A 20,354-nucleotide genomic window follows, 5' to 3' on the forward strand; every position below is an offset into this window, starting at 1 on the left:
GAGCTATCAGGCCACAGTGGAGACCAGCTCCTACCTCTTGTCACTTCCTATGTCTTTGACACGTGACCAGGCCAACAATGAGCTGAGCTCAAACTGCTCCCTGAAATCAGGAACCCCCAAGTCAGCACAAACAACCACCAGCTTCCAGCCATGCTCTGACCTCCTGGCTGCACCCTGCCCCCACAGCTGCTCTCTGTGCACACACCAAGGACCTGGCAAGCCCCTCCTTAGGGAGAATGCATGCCTGTCTCTGGCATGGCACCAGGAATGAGACAAAGAGCAGGAAGGACACTGTGCTGTGAGGGTGATGTGGAGCTGCAGCATTGTTGAAGCACCCAAGGGGATGATGACACAAGGGCAAATCCTCACATGCGCTTCTGTCAGAGGCAGATGTGTATGCCCAGCCTCATGCCAGGGCATCCTGGTGCCTTCAGCACCTGACAGTCTGCTCCTGCTCCTTCTGTGGCTCCCCCATAGCCAGCAGCTCTGGCAGCAGTGTGAAGACAGGCAGGGCAGCAGCAGAGAGGTCTCGGGGTCCCAGAGGATAGGGGGAGCCTTCCCAGTTCACTCTGTGCTTCTCCACATGGCCTGGCTGCCAGCCACATCCCATTTCATGACCAAGCCCCCAGAGGCTGCCCATGGCTGCCCAAGTGGACCCCTTGGCCCACCTGCCCCTCCTCAGATCCCTGCCTCATTAGCTCAATCGACAACACAATTAACGAGTCGACAAGGAGAGGAACGTGTCAGACTGAGACCAGCAGCTCAGTGCTGTTGCCAGAGCAACCAGCCAGGAGACAAAACCCTCCTGTTATACATTAATCATTGTTAATTATGACATCACAGATCCACGTGGTTAATTATGACATCACAGCTCCACATTGTTAATTACAATACGTCAGCAAACAATGGGCAGGCTCTTCCATCCCAGCCCTCCCCGCTCCATCTTCTCCCAGCCTGCCTTGTATCAGTGGGAAGTGAGTGCCAGGCTCTGTCATTTCCCAGCAGCTCCACCCGTGCTGGGCTGGATGCCCCTGCTGAGGATCATTCCCCACACCAGGAGGGAAACCAGGAGGAGCCCCACTCAGCAGCAGCACTCCTGGACGACTGGGGCTTGCCACCAACAGGGCTGGAAAGTGACAGCCTTCGAGATGGGAGCCTCCCTGTGGTCATCACCATCCTGGATGGGAGAGGAGAGCCCTCTCCTCCACACCGTTTCCTGCTGGTGCAGCTCCATCCTCAGCTGCTGGCAAGGGACTGCCTTGGGCTTCCACAGGCATTTCCAGCCTCCTACAGCTCCTGCAGCCAGGGTGCCCAAGGCTGGGCTGCTTGCTCTCATCCAGCTGTGTGCCAGCCACTGATCTCCTGAAGGAGACTCACCAATGAGGGAACTTTCCTTCCAAACATCCTTAAATCCTTTTTCTCTGTGCTGTTTTTCTTCCCAGCCTGGGCAGCTGCCAGCAGAACTGCTTGTAAATGGCAGTCCTCTGCCTCCTGAGCAGCATCATCCCACGGTCCTGCCGGCTGAGTGACGGCTGTTCCGAGAGGACCGAGCAGTGGTAGCAGGATGAGGAGTAGCCAGAAAAGATCCACAGACACGCTGCACCCACTGCTTCATCCCACCTGGGTGGCATATTGGCTTCATCCTGGAAAGGAACCTGAGCCTCCACCCTCTCATCTTGGCAACCCTTTTAGCAGCTGGCACGAGCTGAGCCCTCGGCCGCTCCCCAGGCGATGCCAGGTGACCCCTCCCATGGAAAGGAGGAAAGAACCACTGCCCACTAACACGCAGTGCCTTTGCTGCAGCATCAAGGAGCACCTCGACATGGAAACTACATTTACTCTAAGTTAAAAAGGATGTTCTGCACGCTGCAGTGAGGCGCTCGCGGAAGGGGACAGCAGCCACTGAGTGGGCAGCAGAAAGGTGGGAGATGCTGTCCCACCTGACAGGAGCTCAGCAGGGCAGTGGGTCAGCAAGGAGCCTCTGGGAAGATGGAGAGCTGTGGGGGATGAAGGGGAGCGTGCAGACCCTGAGCCTTGAAGACAACTTAGGGTTTGCAAAGTCTTTAGTGGTGATCTCAAAACAAGAAATAATCTCATTTGGCCAAATTGGTGGCCTGAGGTGACATGGAGACGTTCCCACCATGGCTTTATGACAGCTCATATCACACATGGTCATCTTGCGTCCCTCTAAGACCTGAGGGGACAGGAATGACACCAAGCCCCCCAAGCAGTGCCCTGCCTGCTCAGGCACCCCTCCCCTGACATGCCAGGGAACGTTTCAGCTCCGAAGCTGTCATGTAACTCCATGACACAAAGCAAAGAAGCTCCTGAGGAGAGGACCAGCAGCTAAGGAAGAAGAAGACGGGGATGAAGCTGACCTACACGCTGCTCCAAGCCACCACTGCGGGAAAGCACTGCTGTCCTCACTCTCATAGCCACCTTCCTCTCCCTTGCTCCAAGGGCAACAATAAATTGAGTCCTGTTTCCCTTCAGCCTGGCACTTTGTCACTGCTCTGTCACCTCTGATCATGTTCGAGCAGCCTCAGCTGGCAAATTTGTCCATTTCAGCAGCCTCTCTCTCCTCTGCACAGCCAAAGGCTGGCTCTGGCATGGCCACTCAGCCTGGCCAGGATAAATGTCTGGGGTGGGCAGAGCTGCTGCTGCCAGGGACCCTGCATGCTCAGCTCTGACAGGGGAATGTGGCTGTCCTAACACAGCCCAAGGAGGCCAGGAAGGCAGTGCAAGGGGCTCCAAGAGGACGACCAAAGCCCCGTGGGAGGGCAAGCAGGGATTCAGTTCTCATCTCCCAGGCACAGCCTTCCAGCAGCTGTTACACTCACTTGTCCATCCTTCCCCACACACCCATGAACCACTGCCCATTCCTTGCATCCACCTTCCCAAGGCTGGTCCTTACACCAGGAACCAGTCTAACACCCTGATCCAGCGTGGCTTTTTCCTCTGGAACATACCGAGGTAGCAGCCATCCTGTTGAAACTCCCCCTTGACCTTGCTTCCCCAAGGACAGTACAGCCATCCCACTGCACCTTCACTCAGTAGGAACATGGAACCCAGAAGTTTTCATCCGGGAAACAGAGGCACAGTCGGGGGTGAAGCCATGCCAGGGTGCTGAGGAGTCCCCCAAAGGCCAGGGCCTCCTAGGAAGAAGGGATATCAAGCAGTCAGCTCCAAGAGACCAGCCAGGGATGGGTGCAATGGGAACCACTGACCCCACACTGCCAGTGGTGGGGAGCTGGCTCCCCCAGACAGTTCAGCCCTGTGCCATACCAGGTACTGGCATTCCCAAATCCAGAATTAGGGCGGGCTCTCCTCCTGCATCGCTCACACTGATGCCTCAGCAGAGCTCCACTCCTGGTGCTCCTGGGCCCTTTCCTTCCCCTTGTTCCATCAAATATTCATCACCTCTAAATACAGTGTGCTGCCAGGGGGCACAGCTCCTCTGTCATTGCTGAAGCTCACACACAAGCCACCAGGAGAGGGGCTGAGGCCCTTCCCAGGATGTAGAGGCAGGCAGGAACAGGCAGGGCTGTTTGGAGGATGGAAGCAAGCATAGATGAGGCAGAACACACCAGGAAGGCTGCCCCTCTGTGGCACTGGGGCTCAGCGCGTGGTGCCATCAGTTGTACCTGAATGCTGTGGGACAGACTCTGCTGCAGGAAAATGAGCACCTGAGATTCTGGGCAGAGCCACGTGCTCGGGAACCATCTGTGTTCAATCCAGCGAGGCTGCTTTTGTTTGCTTTCACCTTCCACGTGCAGCAGCGGGGTCACGCTGCAGAGCGCGCTGCCGGGAGGGGGCCGGGAGCGAGGGCCCGCTGAGCGCCGCGCCGATGCCAAAGCCCCAGAAAACAATTAAGTACAAAACAACTAATTGTGATTGACACTGGTCCCCTGGAGACCCATCAGTCGCCTTCCTAAAATGCTTCCTGTCTTTCCCATGACCCTGATGATGGCAAAGAAGGGATGGAATTGGTGCAGAGGCAGCCACAGCCCGCGGCCCCTTCCTTGTGTGTTGAGTGTGTCCATCCTCAGCAGAGCTGCAGCAGAAGGCAGAGACCCTGGAGCATGTCCCACAGCCTTTGTGGCCACTGGCTTCGCTCGCAGCCACAGGCACCCAGCACTTCACAGGGTGAGCTCAGGAGCAAGGACAGCAGATGACAGCCTAAATGGAGAGATGTGCTCCAAGGTCAGGAGGCTCGAGAAAACAAATCCAAGCTTTTCTTACACTTCCAAGTCGCTCGGTACTGTCTGGCACCAGCCCCAACGACAGGTGAGGAGAAATGGCAACACCTTCCACTTGGAACTTCTCAAGTCTTTAATTCAAGGAAAGCATAATCCAGCTGCTGGTGGGGAGTTTCATGAGCTGTGATCAACCAGTGCTGTGTTCACACAGAGCGTTAACTCAACACGATGCCCGCTCTGAAATCACACTCTATGCTCTTATTTCAGTATTTTGGGAGGGGGGAAGAGGGGGCTTCTTCTGCTGCCACATCAGGACTGACACCCCAAACCTTCTGTACACAGAGCATCCTCAGCTGCCTTTGGGAGAGGAAATGGGGCTCAGCACCTTCCCAGTCCACTCACCCATTGAGGCAACAGAGTATCAAAGCCCTACACCTGGATTTGTGCAGCTCAGGCACAGGTGGAGGAGCTGACAACCACCATCAGGGACCACCACCCTCCCCACTCTCCCAGGAGCACTGTCTGAACCTCCATCAGGGCAGGACCACTTGAAACATCCCCTCAAAGCTGAGAAGGATCAAGAAATAACCCAAATCCATGCAACTGGGGTTGAGGGGGGATCACGCTGACAGACAGATGGGGACATTGCTGTGCCCATCCTCCAGTCAGCAGAGGAAAGCTTGAAAACTGTCACAGACATCCTGGGATCTCCTGGGTCATCAAGATCTCATGTCCATCATGCCCATTGAAGGGGCTGTGACTAACTGGAGCTTGCTTCTTGAGGGACTGCCTAGGGAAGAAGAATAAAAAAGACGGGAAAAGAGGTTTCTCTTTCTCCAACTCAAAGATGATTGCACAGATCCCAGCACACAAAATCATTGGGAACGGAGGACCAGTCTCATTCCATAAGGTGGAATCTTCTTGGGACCACCAAAGCCCTCAGGCAGGAGCTGCACAAGCCACCCAGAGGCTTGCCACATCCTCAGCCCGCTCCAACAGCCAGAGCAAGGATGTGACACCCCATCAGATGTGGTTCTGCCACTGTGCCCAGCAGTGACAATCACAGTGCAACATCCAAGCCCAACTCTTTAGTCTCGCAGGCAGGGCCAACCTCACAGTTATTATTATTTTAAGTCGGGTTTATGCAGACTCAGCAGATGGCACTGCATCAGATTGTGCTGACAAAAGCTCATCTACGTGCCTGGAAGGGGAGGGGTGGTGGAGGAGCTGGCCCAGAGCTGTTGCAGGGGAGCCCGGCCCAGGGTGAGAAAGCCCAACGTCATTCGCTTTCTAAAACTGGGAAGACCTTCCTAGCCCTTCTTCCAGCAGGGCAGGGGAGTCCCCCACTGCAGGCATGCTGGCAGGGGCGTCCCAGGGAAAGCACCAAGACAGCTCGGGCACAGGGCAGTGGCTGCTCCAAGCATCCCTGGCTGTGCTGCGGGATCATGCACCCCCTGAGCAGGGCAGAAAGGAGCACACACTTGGAGCTACTGAAGACACCACCCCAAACTGCTTTTGCTTCCATGGATCCTGCCATCCCTCTCCAAAACCAAGGGGCGACCACAGGAAGATGTCAGAGCGAGGGGGCTTTGGGGCACCTCTGGCCAAGCCGGGCTGGTGCCCCCAGCAGCCACCCTGACACAAGGCAGACAGAGAGGAGAAGAGCTGAGTGAGCACCGTGCAAACACGGGACCTGGAAGTGCTGGGAAACAGCTCCAATTAGACTCTTCACTGCAGTGCTAAATGGACAGAGCTCCCAGAAAGCAATTCCCAGGCTTGCTTTTATGCGATTAAGAATTAAAGCGACCCAAACCTGAAGATGTGTTAAAGCAAATGACCCGACTGCCCAGGAGGCGAGCACAGCCCTCATGGTTTTTTCATGCCCATTACACAAGCGTGGGCAACCTGTGGGGCAGGGGGAGGCAGTTGCCCCTGCCAGCAGCTGGCTCGGATGTGCTGTCCAGTGCCCAGGAATGTTTGGATAGCCAGCTCCCACATCTCGCAGGCATGGGAGCATGTGGGCTGGTGAAGGCAACTAGCATTTTGGGTTACTATAGCACTGCTGTTCTGCGCCTACAGCCATTGTGGTCCCTTCCTGTATGAATACATTCAGGCTCCAACAAATCTTGCTGAGCAGATGCTCTCAGGCAACTCCACCACCAGCTACAGCAACCTGGTATTTAAGCTCTTTGCAATCCCAGTATGTAACAGATGAAGATGAGATCAAGGAAGATGTATATGACAAAGAGAAAAACAAACCCAGCTGCAACTAAAAGCTGTGAGATCCAGCTCTGCACTGACAACAGTGGGCCAGTGGCTCAGTGGCAGCTTGGCCCTTGTACCAAAACTGCAAGGGTTCCTGGGTGCTCCCTGAGGCATGGCATGGCATCTCAGGGACAAGACCCTTGGGGATCAGCCCAGGGCGAGAGGAAGAGGTGTGCTGAGACTCAGTGGCTGGGCACCAGGTGGGCACAGGCCAGTCTCTGTCTGCTCAGGCAGCAGGACTGGGGACACCAGGACCCCACTTCTGTGAGGGCTGATGCCAATCCAAGATGGAGCCTGTGCACAAGCCACGGATACCTGTGATGTCTGTCTGGGCATCCTCGGCCACAGCTGCAGCAGCCCTGCTCTTCCTCTCCAGTTCTTTCATTTCAGGCACGTAGAAGTCCCCTTGGCGGGCGAGGGGACACACGAAGTAGATGCGGTCCTGCTTGTAGATTTCGATCCGGGGGTGGGCACACAGCTTCCTCTCCTGCAAGACACAAAGTAGCCATGGGCAGGGATGTGCCCTCGCCCCCCGTCCCAGCAGCCCCCCACCACATTGACCTTCCCACCTGGCCAGGTCAGACTGGCCCTCTTTGCCCACAGGCATGGAGGCCTAGTGAAGAGCAGAGGGTCCCAAAAATCACTGTGCTGCTTTCCCTGCCGCACCAGCCCCACATTCCAGGGCAGGCAGGTTTGGCCCTGGGGGTAAGCAGCCAGTTGGCTCCAGGAGGAGATGCTGAATACCCCCCCAGCTCAGCCGTGGTTTTGATGTGCTCATTTCGGGCTGGAGTGAGGGGTTTTGGGGACCCAGGCAGCTGCTTCACACAGACCTGCCAGATCTCTGGTTCCTCCTGGCAGCACGGCCCCACGAGCAGGCGTAGCACTTCTCTGATAATTAATATAATCCAGAGCCGACAGCTCAAGCAGCTCCTTTCAGAACGTGAGGGCAAGGGGAGTGGGAGATGCATCCCTGGCATTTCAGACAAGTCCCACTCTCCTCCTTTTCCTCACCCCACCTCCCCCTGGCAGTGCTCTTCAAGACCTCAGACCCCCAGCCTGTCAGGGACCCAGGACAGGGGCATGTCCCCCGGGCCGTGCAGCCCACGCTGAGCCGGGGCTGTGGGGACTCTCACGGTGCCGAGGCCGGGCCGAGGAGCAGCTGGACCCCTCTTGCCACCCCCTCCTCACCCGCCCGCCTGCCAGCTGCTCGTTGGCAGAGGGGGCGGCTGATTACAAGCCGGGTGAGAAAGGAGAGTGTCTCTTCAGCGGGTTTTCTTTTTCTTTCTTTCCCCTTTGCAAATCACTGACAGCTTTTATTTAACCCTGCAACCACCTTGATTATCTTCCTCCTTCTCCTCCTCCTCCTTCTTCTCCTCCTCCTCCCTGCCCCAGCTATTCTCTTCCTCCTTCTTGCCCTGATTATCCTCTTCTTCTTCCCTAACCCAGTGATCTTCCTCCCTGCCTCAGCTATTCTCCTCTGTCATGGCCTGCTGTTGTGGCTTGTTTGCACATTCTCCAGCAGGGTCCCCATCCTTCTGGGGCTCTCTGTAGCCAGAGCTGGCCCCACACCAAGATTGAGCTCTAAGGACACATCAATCATGACCTTACAAAACCTGACCCCCTTCTGCCCTGGAGATGGACTAACGTGATTTAAGAATCATTTATTTCCCAGACAAATGCTTGCACCAGGCAGGATCCACAACAGACGTGAGCCAACAGTGACCCACTCCCCTGGCAGTTGGACCACCTGGAGAGCCACCTCCAAGCTGCCAGGATGCTGCACAAGAAATACAGGCAGAAATCCCACATGAGCAGTTTTTGGGTCCATTTTCCCGGGAAAACTTGCAGCATCTGGCAATGCAGAGGCCCAGTTTGCAGAGACATGACCCCAGCAGAAGCTTCACCTATCCCATCCCAATTCCTTCCAGCCTGGCTTTCAGCAGTCCCTCTTCCAGCCGAGGAGGAACCACATTCCCTATCCCAGTGCTGCAGGGACACGCAGGGACGCAGGCGGGCTTCCGAGGCGCTTGGAGTTTGGAGTTCCCACTCGCAGGCAGGTGAAACACTGAGGCCTGCAGATCAAAACTGTATTAAATAAAAACAAGCTGGGATGTTTTTAGCAGCAGAGCAGAGGCGGCTCATATCACTCCTGCTTTTTCAGCAACAACGCAGACAGGAGCCCGCCCCGCCACTCTGCCCCTTGCTCTACCAACCACCAGCCCATCCGCCAACCTCCAGCTCGGCTCGTTATTTTAGGTTACTGCAACACACAGCAGAGATGGGTATCTCCAGGATTTGCAGGGTTTTTTTGGATAAATCCAGCTGGCCCTCCACCACTTCATGCAGACAAGGACAACTCAAAGGATCTTAGAGCAAAGAGACCTTCATTAACTTCCTGTGAGGTCTCCGACCAGTCTAAATCCTCAGGGCTCCAGTCTGGTCTCCAAGACATCCCAAGCTGACTTTCCAAAGCCCATCCTGAGGTTCCAAAAGAGTGGATCTGGGACGTGCCCTCTCCCTACAATCTACTCTAGGCTGCTACAACTTCCAATTACACAGACATAGTAGTGACATCCCCAAAACACAAACAACACCCCCTTCACCCATACAAAATGTGGGAATCTTGTCTTTTTAAGGAATAAAAATGCACACCTGAGTGAAGAGCAGGACTGGCTCTTGAGCCAAATGCTGCTTCACAGTCAAGATTATCCTGTAAGAGAGACAAGGATGTTCCACCCTGCCAGGGTGGGAAGCAGCTCTGTGTCCCTGAAGCCAGAAGTGCCTAGGTGTCCAGCAGCCAAAGCCCATGGCTGGGCACCAGGTCAGTGGGACCACGCTGAAGTAGCTGGACACTCACTGTCAATACCCTCATTAGGGACAGCTACAGTACTTGATTTCTTCTCAATTCATCCAGGGCTTTTCCCAAGATGAAATGGAGGGAAACCAGAACCCGGGGGTGCTAATTTATGTCTATACAAATAAGCTGGAAGTCAGGCTTGTGAGCTGGCCTCTGCTTCTGCGCTTCTTCCCAGAGACACCCAGCCTCTGGCAGGGCTGCTGCAGAGCTCAGCACTGGCAGGTGAGCTCAGGACAGGACAATATCCCCAAGAAGGAGCAAGGAGGTTGCAACTGGGAATGCTGTCCCATCCAGCCTGGGACAAAGGGATGAGGCTGCATAAAGCTTGAGAAATGGGCAGAGGCAATGAGGTGGGGAGCCATGACAACAGAAATGGATAAGGGGATCATCCAAAGGAGGTGGGAGATCAGCACTGTGATCATACCAAAGCAGATTAGGAAGCAAGCAGAGGCCAGGCAAGAATAGTGCAGCAAAAAGCAACCAAGAGGCTGGTGACACAGTGAATTTGGGATTATCCCAGTGGAGAGGAACACTGCAATGAAAAGAAACAACCCAGAGAGACTGGAGAGCGGAGTCCAAAGGCAAAGGCGTGGGAAGAGAGCAAATAAGCAAAGGCTCAACAACATGGCAAAACAACAGAGAGACTCAACAGGCAGTGCTGCACTGCCACTGAGGAGGGAGCCCCTGGCTGGCTGTGCCGCCAAGCCAACAGATGGAGCAGCAAGGGGAACGTGGAGTGTGCAAGGCAGAGCCCTCCAGTCAAATCCAATGCAGTCTCACACAGGCGGAGGAGCTCAGCGAGAGGTGAACAGTGGGACACTGTCAGTGTCAGGCTGCTGGCTGTGACAACAGGACCAGTAAGTGGGGCAGGGAAGGGGACTCGTCCCTTTGCAAGGTCGTGCAGTGCCACCTCCCTCCTCAGCCTCCGCCAGGAGCTCTCCCTTCCTATGGCCAGCAAACATGGGGGCAGCAGCGCAGCGTGCAGGGCTGATTTCTATCCAGGAGCCTCCTCTGGGCACCTGAAACAGGGGATTCATTGCACATAATCCACACAGCCCATCGAGACACACAAATGCATCCAGAGTCCCCAAGTTCAGTCCCGACAGGAACAGCAGCTCCAGCATACTCCTGCTACATTAGACCCACTGCTTCCCATGAAGCCAACTCCTTCTCAGCCCATCTGAGGAACGTGGTGGGCTGCTTCTCACCACCTTCTCGGGAGCAAGGCATTATGTAAGGGAAGACTCTTGCACTCCTCTTTCCCAGATGGAACAGCACCTCGCCCAGTCTTTAACCTCGGGTTCCAAATCCCCTACCACCACGTAGTGACTGCAGGATTTCCTCCAGGTTGCTCTCATCCTAGAGAGGAATGGAGCATCCCCTAGCCTTGTGCATCAGAAAGGACAACAGGATTATGCAACAACCAGCATTTCGGGAGACCTTCCCCAGCAGCAGGAGATGCCACCTACTTGTCAGCACAAATTCCCCTCTCCCTACTTGTCCATAAGGTCACAATGTCTGTCCATGATATGGCTTGGGCACAGCCTCCCAGGAGGAAGATGCCCCCACTTTCCTGGGTGAGCACAAGAGCAGTCCCAGGGCTACAGAGGACATGACAAAGTGTCTGAGACATAACCTGCAGTCATTAAAATCCCAGCAGAATTGTGCAAAGGCAGAAGGAGGTGGCAGGGGGCTCATGTCCCTCACCATGGCCCTCAGCACCTGCTGGGAAGCAGAAGGTGAGCTGGGATGCTGCAGGGACTGGCTTTGCCACTCTGTCAGGTTCATCTACTCAGGAATTCAAATGTCACCAAGTGGATCTGCTTCATCTCCCACTGCTGCAAGAATTCACCTTGTTAGGAGACCACAAATGAGCCTTGTGGATGCTCTCTGGATCCTCACCATGCACGGTCATGCTGGCAATCAGGCTCCAGCTGAACCCAGAACACTTCTAGGGTCGCCAGGAAGGCAGTGCGGAGGCAGCTGCTGTCCTCACCCCACTTCACCCCACAAGCTCCCTGTCACCCTTGACTCCTTACTGGGACCTCCTGGCATGGCTCACAAGGTGATGGTTAAGCCACACCAGCCTGCTGAGTCCCTACTTCAGGACTGACACGGTAGGAGCAGCTGGGCAGAGGTTTTTCATGCCACTACCAAGCTTCCTGCTGGAGCAGAGCTGGAAGCTGAGCTGTTCATGCTGCCCAGCAGCTCCTGGCTCCACTGCAGAGATGTCCACTTTGTACTCCAGCCACCTGTGTGCCATAGGAACAGAGCCATTGCTTGTGCCTGTCACCCATCCCTACCAGCACACCATCTGCCTGCAACACGTAAAAAACGTGCCTGTAAATCCCATCCAGCCCTGGAAAAGTCACAGGGAGCAAGCAACTGGTCACCCAATAGATGCAAACCCTCTTCTCCCTTAGGGGAATCAGGCAGCCCTGAGTTGCCCTCCCCACCACCAGCCAGGGATGAACCCTCCAGGGATCTGCCACTGGGCACAGCCGAAAAGCTGGGACAGGCTGGAGCCATTGGGAAAGCCAACAGGGCAGGGTCCAGCCTAAGCATCGACTGCTCTCTGCACAGTGCCAATTGAGAGAACAACTTCCCAGAGGGGCCAATGGACATGTGGCCCAAGTCTGGCCAGCAGGGCCCAGACTCAAGGAGAAGCTGTGGGTTGTTAACAGGGATCGTCTCGACATCAGTTTGGCACAATGTGCCTGCAGCTGCCGCTCACCCCTGCTCTTACTGTGACAGGATGTGCTGCTGCCATCGCAGGGATGCCAAAGGGTGTCAGGCACATGGAGCTGGCTCCATCCACATCCTGCTGTGACGCTGGACCAACGCCAACCACATGAGGAGTTTTTCCATAGGCAGTTGGGGTCAATCCCTTCCATTTATTATGCTGCCACACCTGAAGAAGGAATAGATGGAGGGTGCGAACGCAGAGGGGACTTGTGACCATCACTGGGGATTGCTGCCTCTGGGGGGGCTCACCAGCATCCCCCCAGCCAGCCAGGGCATCACCACAGCCTCACTGCCAAGAGCCTGGGGCTGCTCTGGGTAGTGCCAGCAAGTCAGCTGGCACCTGGCACAGTGCGGGAAGACCTCCGGGCGACCCACCAGCCCTGTCCTCACATGCCAGCAACTCCTGCCTGCTCAGACAACACAACTCCCCCATATCTTCCTTCCAGCTGGAGGCATCCGTCCTCTCCATCTCTCAATGATGGGGTCGGACGCTTCAGTCCCAGGGATTTTAAAGGAACAACAAAACTGCGTGGAGCTGAACGGCCCTAAATCGGTTGCTAAAATTAAAAGCTGAAACTGAGCCACCAGCTAGGACTGGGGGGAGCATGCTGTGTGCTACATCCTCCTCACTTCCTCACACACTCCACGCTCGGTGTGTCATCCCCGCTTATCTTAGAACACGGGCGCTAGGTAGTCCTCAGAGGCTTTGCAATTCAGTTTGCACAGCACCCAGCGCCCTTCGGCATTCTCCCAGTTCAGCCACGAGACAGACTCCTTGCTGGGCCACCCCTCTGTCCCCGGCTCAGACTGGGAATGTCCTTGTTTCCATTCCTCTTTGCTCAGACAGCAGCTTGAGGTTAAACACCGCTTCAAATCACCCATCTGAGCTGATAAAAGCAAACAAAAAAAGGCAGCCCTTCCTCCCAGGGCCAAGCATCTCCTGGGCTGCACTAGAAGTGGCATGGACAGCAGCCTGAGGGCAATGCTGCCCCTCAGCTCTGCTCTTGTAAGACCCCACCTGAAATATTGCCTCCAGCTGTGGAGTCCCCAGCATGAGACAGTCATGGACATGTCAGAGTAGATCCAGAGACCACAGAAACAGTCCAAGGGCTGGAACAACTCTGCTACGGAGACAGGCTGAGAAAGTTAGGGTTATCCAGCCTGGAGAGGAGAAGGCTTTGAGGAGCCCTAAAGTGTGCTTATAAGAGATGGAGACTTTACCAGGGCTTGTAGTGACAGGGCAAGGGACAGTGGTTTTAAAGCAAAAGCCAGAAGGTTAGATTGGACATATGGAACAAATACCTTGTCCTGAAGGTCGTTAGGCACTGGAACACGCTGCCCAGAGAAGCTCTGGATGTCCCATCACTGGACATAGCCAGGTGTTCAAGGTCAGGCTGGATGGGGCTTTAAGCACCCTGCTCTAGTGAAAGATGTCCCTGCCCACAGCAGGGGGGCTGGACTGCATGGCCTTTAAAGGCCCCCTCCAAACTGAGCCCTGATTCTGGTCCTCCCTGCTAAGCCACAGCCTAACAATGGGAGACAGGGATGAAGCCAGGGTGCCCAGAGCTGCCCAATGAGGGGCAGAAGTCAGCCAGAGGCTGGGGAAGAGCCATCAGCCCAAGAGACAGCTGGGCAGAAGGGAAGACAAATTGCTGGAGGGAGAGGCAGGCAGACATGCTTTACACCAGTAATACCTCAAGCATCAAGGAAAGCCCAACATCTCAGCTTGCAGCTCCAGCAGGGTGCACATGAAGTCAGGCAGGCCCAGCCTTCCAGGGCGACGGCACCCGGAGCCAGCTCCAGCACACGGCACAGCCACCAGCACTGGGCTGCCAAGGGCTGTGGAACAGCTGCTGCTTCCCAGGCTGGAGAAACTCACATTTCAGAGGTGGTAAGACTGCTCCCACGCACGTGCACTTTACTTTCAAATCCTCTGGGGTGCGAGGTGTTTCAGAAACAGAAGGTGATATTATTGCAATCAAGAAAAGGCTGTTTCCGTCAGCCAGCGGGAAAAACGAGTGGCACCACCAGCACTATGGCAGCAGAAAGCAAAGTCTCGCCAAAGGATAACAAATCCTCCAGGTAGCAGAATACCGAGCCTGGCAATTAGCACCTCCAACGTCATCAGCATCCCTGCCTGCCCTCGGCTCACTTCCCCTTCCCACGGCAGGCCCCCGTGCTGCCTGCAACCAGGACACACCACCCTGCTGACGTGGCAGTGCCATGGCTTCAGGACAGACAGGAGAAAACCACCCCCGAGATCCTCTCCGCAGCAGTGAGAGGGAGTGGGAGTGCGTTTGGACCGTGGGAGCCGTGAAACACCGGGCTTGATAGGTGGGAGAGTTTTTCATTTTCACCTCAGTGAAGGCAGCCCGCCATGCAATTTACACCTTGCCCGCCCGCGCTTCCCGGGCCGCATCACCCAGCTGCTCCCGTGGCTCCTCCGGGGCAGGAGCTGCGGAGTGGCAGCTGCCAGGCACGGACAAACTGTGAGGTAAAGGAATGAGCCCGGGGGTGTTGGTGGGTTCAGGAGATCCCAGCGCCCTGAGAGAGCTGGCAGGGACCAGGCACAGGCTCCCAGGTCATGGCTGGCAGCTGCTGTCAGAGTCATGAACACTTTTCTCCTCCCTGGGATGGAGATTCCATCCTGTCCTCCAGCAAAAGGGAATAAGCTCCAGCCCTTCCTCGCTGCAGGCCCAGACACACTCTTGGACTTTCTCCTCTTTCAGCACCCACTTGAGCTGCAAGAGAAATCCTCCAGCACACAAAGGAGCATCCATCAGCTTCAGATACGAACCAGGTAGCAAGTCCCAGCGAGATAAAACCTTTCAGAAAGGAGCTGCGGGGGGCAGTCAGAGCCCCCAGCATGGGCGTAGGACAAGCCTGACAAAACTGCCAGCCTAGACATGCTCAGGTACATTAGTCCATGTGCTTCCAGGGATGTATCATACTGCCCCCAACTACGGGAATGTCACCTGCAGAATAAAGAGCAGATGGTGCAAACAAACACAATTCATGGGGCTTGGGTCCCCCCTGGTGTTACAGTTATTTGGCAGTAATTAGTCCTGGAACAGAGAGTTTCAGAAGTAAAGGAAACTTTTGCATTAAAAAAGATTAATTTTCCTAAAGAGTCAGTGCTTTCCACTCCCAAGTTCTGCCTTGCTCTTGTATCCACCATGGAAAAGCAAAGCCAGCTGGGGAGATGGTACTCACCAGCTTCCCAGAGCTCCACTATATGTTCTCATACTCTGCCTCCTACCCGACCCCACCACATCCCATTTTCTTCTCCTCCTTCCCCATCACAACCACACGAGTTCCCTGAAGGGGACTTTGGTTTTAACCATTCTGAAAGCTCAAACATCAGATTTGCATCATAAAACAAGAAATCTGTGTAAATCCACATAATCTCTCCTCTCCTGAGGAATCAGTCCTGGGTTCCTGTCCCAGTTCGTAGGAACTGCACACTATGGGAGCACACAGGTCAACAGCTGCACACGAAAGGAGGCAGATGAGACTGTGGGAGAGGAGGACCACAGCTGGAGAGGGCTGCCTCTGCTGCAGAGAGCAGATCTCCAGGGACCAACGCTCTCCTCCCAGCCCTCACAGGCTGCTTCTTCAGCATTAATCACAATGCTGAAGGGGTTGATGCAATGATCTCTGCCATCACGGATGACTGGAACAATGCTAAATCGCTTTGCCTGCTCTGTTGCCTTGGCAAGGCTGCCAGGAGCAGCAGCTGTGGCAATTTCTCTGTCTCCTGTCAAGGCAGGGCCTTTCAGGAAAGGGATCATCATCCAAGATCATCTCCTGTTGTCTTGCCTCAGCGAGTCAGCCCACTGCACTGCAGCCTCCCACCCTACATGGGACACCACACAGGTAAAAAGAGCCTCTTTGAAACTTGTGTCTTTGTCATGTTGCTCACAGGGAGAGTAAGTCCTAACCTAGAGTGACCTGCTCTGCCCTGCCACAAGACTTGTGGTGACAGATCTTCCATGGATAACTTGGAGATCTCCTCATCCAGGTGGACATTCCCAACCCACCTTGATGGCTTTTTCTCTTGGGCCACCATTCACTTGAGTACTTGCCCTTCTGCAACAGGAATGTCCAGACAAGCTGTAAGCTCGTGGTTCACAGCCTTCTCACACACGTCCTCACCCACAATGAGTCCTGTCATGAAATTCTCTTGCAGAGAAGTCAAAGCAACAGAAATGGAGCAGGAGCAGCAGTGCCTGGTGCCCACAGCACATGGGGGCTCTCAGTCTCCTGAGCCAAGGTCTGAACTGCCCCTTCCAAACCTCAACCTTTCCTTTTGCTCTATGGATTGCAGGCATCTCTAGTTGTTCTTCCACAGCCTGTCAGTCACCAGGACAAACTCAGGACATGTGTCACATTAATGGCCCCAGGAGGAAAATGGAGGAGGGGAATAAATACCCTCCCCGTCCCTTCCTACCTCCTTGAACAACCTTGTCTTTCTGCAACGCCCCCAGTTCCCAGGCTTCATGGAATATATTTCACGATGAGCTAAGCTCAGCCTCACACCATCCCTTCACAGCTGAGAAAGCCAAAAAGGGAAGCTGAAGAACCTAACCTTGCTGAACTTGCACAGATAAAGCCACCAGCAGCCCAGGGCAAAGCCGCGATGCAACCGCCTGATTCCCAGACAAAATAGTCCTTCCCTTCCCACCCACAGGGACTTACTGTCAGGCTTATTGGCCTCATTTGGAAGGCAAGGAAGATCCAAAGAGGAAGATCAAGTGGGTTTCAGCCTGGTTTGCTGAGGAGGAACAGGGAAGATGATCACGACATCCATAAGCACATCTCAAATAAAGCACGTTGGCAAATCTGATGTCAGAAAGCAAGTTTCCAGGACAGGAGGATCTTCCAAGCTATCAGCTAAGTGCAGCCAACAGTGGAGAAAGATTGTTTGAGCTCCTGCTCAGGGAAACCCTGAGCTCAGGCTTGACTTGCGTGACAGGGATCCCTACCAGGCTCTCTGCTGTAGGACAGACACCCCTGAGCCACTGGTCACCTTTGCTCACTGCTCCTCCTGCTCCTTCTTCCCTTGCCCCAGGGACAGATATCCCCATGTTTCAAAAGCAAGCCAGGGTCCGGGACAAGTTCATTCCTGAATGTTTATAAAAGAACAAGAGGCATTTCCCCACGGGCCTCCAGAAAGCCAGCTTCAAACCCCCACATCCAAGAGCTTGCATCTCTCTTCCCCAAAAAGCTGACAAAGGGCAAAGAGCCAACCTCACCCTGCGGGATGACAATTCCCCCCGGTGAGCTCGGCTAATGAAGCCCCTGGAGCCCGCAGCCACCGCAGCCGCCGGCGGTAAAGACTCGCCCGAGGAAATCCCAGCGCACACAAACAGCGCTGGCGGGCACACAGCAAAGGCACAGCCGGGCGGGCTGCCTGCAATGCGGGAGGAGCTGGGAACGCAGGGGAGGCGAGCAGGGGGTAAGGGAGGTGAAGGGAGGCACTGGGCAGATCCGTCAGGGCCAGCTCCAGCTGTCCCCGAGCCGCGACTCGCCACTTCAGCGGCCGCACGTGCCCGCACCTCTCCATCGGCCCTGCTGCGGGCGGGCACGGCGAGGCGAGGCGAGGCTGCCTTTCCTCTGCAGCTCCCACTTCTCCTCCTCCCCGGCCCACCAGGGGCCCGGCACAGGTCCCAGGTGGCTCATTACCTTGGTCTGGAGAGCAGAGCGCCTGCTGAGTGTGCCGGGCGTGCGGGGAGTCAGTGGCTGGCGCTGCCAGCAGGGACACAAGCCGAGCGCCTCCAAAGCCGGGCTCTTCTGCCGGCAACCGAGGCAGCAGGGGAGGGGAGCAGCTGCTTTCAGCGACCTTTGCAGTCTGGCAAATGCTCCTCTGCCAACAAAGGATCGTGAGTTTGACTGTGCAGATCAATCAAGAGAAGAAATCAAAGCAGTTAGGCAAGGACAGAGCCCAGCCTGACTCTGCCCTTCCACAAGGATCCCATATGTTCCCAGATGTGCTCCATGAGCCGGTAATGCTCCAGAGATGCATCACACCATTCAGCTTTCCAGATCTTTCCCTCCTGGGGAGCCAACTCCCCATCTGCGCCACTGCTCTGCTCTCCCAGGTACCCCAAACCATACACAGCTCTGTGCAACACCATTGACCTCAGCACATCAGCCAAAGCTGCAGCCACCAGAGCTGCCCCAGATCCTCATTAGTGCCCTGAGACCTGGAGGTCATCCCTCCTCCTCCCAGTGCTGATGTCCCCCTCAAACTCTGGGTACCCGGAGGATGGGGAGGGCTTTGGGGGAGCATATCTACACCTCTGCCCCCATCTGCCCTTCCCCAAGCTGCCACAGCTTGCCACAGGCAGGAAGTGTACTCTGCCTGCTGCAGCGCTGTCCCAGAAAGGCTGCTGGGTCTTGACTAGCAAGAGGGGAGGAATTTGGACACTGGTCCTCTGCCCCAGGACACAGCAGAAAGCCAGAGCTGTGCCAATGCTATGGGTCCCAAAGTAGGTCCCACCAGGAGACACGGCTTTGCACGGGAAGAAGTGGGAGATGAAGGCAGTGGCTTCTTGGGGTGGCAGGACCTGGGCAGAACAAATGAACTTTGAACTTGGCACCTAGAGGTGTGTGTGAGAGAGGAGGAGGAAGATGCAGGAGCAGAGAGGAGTCGATGGCTGTGCTCCTCCGCTGTGAGCCCACAACATCTGGCAGCCCCTGAAGCCACTTCTGCTTTGCTCATTCCTGAACTGCTCAGCAGAGAAGTTCCTGAGCAAGTCTTTCTCCACATTGACCTCTTGATAAGCTTTTGCCAATTCACGGTCTGGTTACTGAATCACTGGGAGGACCTTACCCCAAGCTGTGAATCCACACAGCGTGAAGAGCAGAGCAGCTGGCCCCAGCAGATGATAGATATCTACCTTCCTGCATGTCAAGGACCTGCCATCAGCTCCAGGCAGAAATAAACCCCAGAGTAAATGAGAGTAACCGGCCATCCAGTAGCAGAGAAAAAATGCAGGTGTCCACAATGGGAATGAGGCCATGGTTTCTGTCCCTGCAGCCTTTCCAGAGTGCCTTACAACCTTATGGAGTGGGAACAGAGCCCATCAGCAAACACATGAAGCCAACAGGCAGCTGCAGAGAGGGCCACTCTGTCATCAGCTATGGCACATTCTCTTCATCCCCCAGGGCCATGACACCCCTTCAGGTTCCCTTTGAAAGGCAATAGCCCCCAGTGCCGTGCTGGGACTGGGGCTCCCAGACCAACCATTCTCCCAGCTGCCTTAGAGTTCCATCTTTGACCTTCAAGCAGCACCTTTGCCTTAGAGTCCATCTCACAGAGCCGTGAAGAGAAAGAGACACTGTAGCAACTTTAAATGTACCAGGAGATTTTTCTGGTTGGTGGTGTGTGGAATGGGGGAACAGAAGCAGAAATTTCCAGGGGTCCTGTGATGCAAATGTGCCCATCCACAAGTTATCACTGTGATAAGCAGCCAGAGCCAGGAATGCAGAGCAGTTACTAACTTGCTCTCCCCACTGTACTCAGCTCTGCCACCCCTCTTCATCCCTTTGGGGTTGTTATAATTCCTCACATTAGCAGAAGATGCAGGTAAAACCATCTGTCTGTGAGTGAGCACCTGGTGGTCATTGTACAAGCCGCCAAAAAAAAAAAAAATCATACCAATTACTCCACAGTGACAGAAAGTCACAGGCATCCTTCTGCTCTGAGCCTTTGAAATGTAAAGCCTCACTGTTTGGTGCCATTTAATTTGGAGCTCAGCCTCAGATCAGCAGAGCCTCACTGAGCTTTAGGAGGAAGCAGCCATGCAAAACACACATGTGCAAAATTCAGATGTCAGTGGCCTGGAAGACAAGCATACCCCAAGCCTCACCAGTGACTCCATTTTGTGGCTCCAGCGTCTCTTTTGCCATCCCAGTGCCAGAGGAGGCCGATTCTGTCCCAAAAGCTGTATGGAGACTCAGCTCCAAATTAGTCCTAGTTTCTCTCTGGTACCCAGGAGAGGTGACCTCCCATCATCATCTCCCCTCTTAGGAAGATTTGCTCCTCTCCTCCATGCTGGAAGCACATCCTTTTAGGACTGCAGACCCAGCCTAGCAGACCTGGCAGGGCAGAGGCATCCTACCTAAAGGAGAGCTTATCTACAACAAATCCAGCAGAAATGCATCTGCTCAAGCCAGGCATGAGCCTCTGCCTCCTCACACTCACCACAGCATTGAGGAGCCCACGAAAGGTGAATGTTGGGTGGGCTGGGGTTGGACTAAAGGCACTGGTCCATCAGCTGCTG

General features: G+C 55.1%; 1 protein-coding gene across 1 annotated transcript in view; it reads right to left on the reverse strand.

The window, feature by feature from the left end:
• Positions 1 to 20,354, reverse strand: part of TEX264 (testis expressed 264, ER-phagy receptor) — a 39,540-nt gene that overhangs the window by 938 nt on the left and 18,248 nt on the right. Inside the window, exon 5 of the mRNA XM_082288665.1 lies at positions 6,780 to 6,951. Within this exon, the coding sequence (XP_082144791.1) occupies positions 6,780 to 6,951 (172 nt within the window). The remainder of the gene's footprint in view (positions 1 to 6,779; positions 6,952 to 20,354) is intronic.

The sequence above is a fragment of the Coloeus monedula genome, assembly GCF_965178545.1.
Source record: "Coloeus monedula genome assembly, chromosome: 11".
NCBI lineage: Eukaryota > Metazoa > Chordata > Aves > Passeriformes > Corvidae > Coloeus > Coloeus monedula.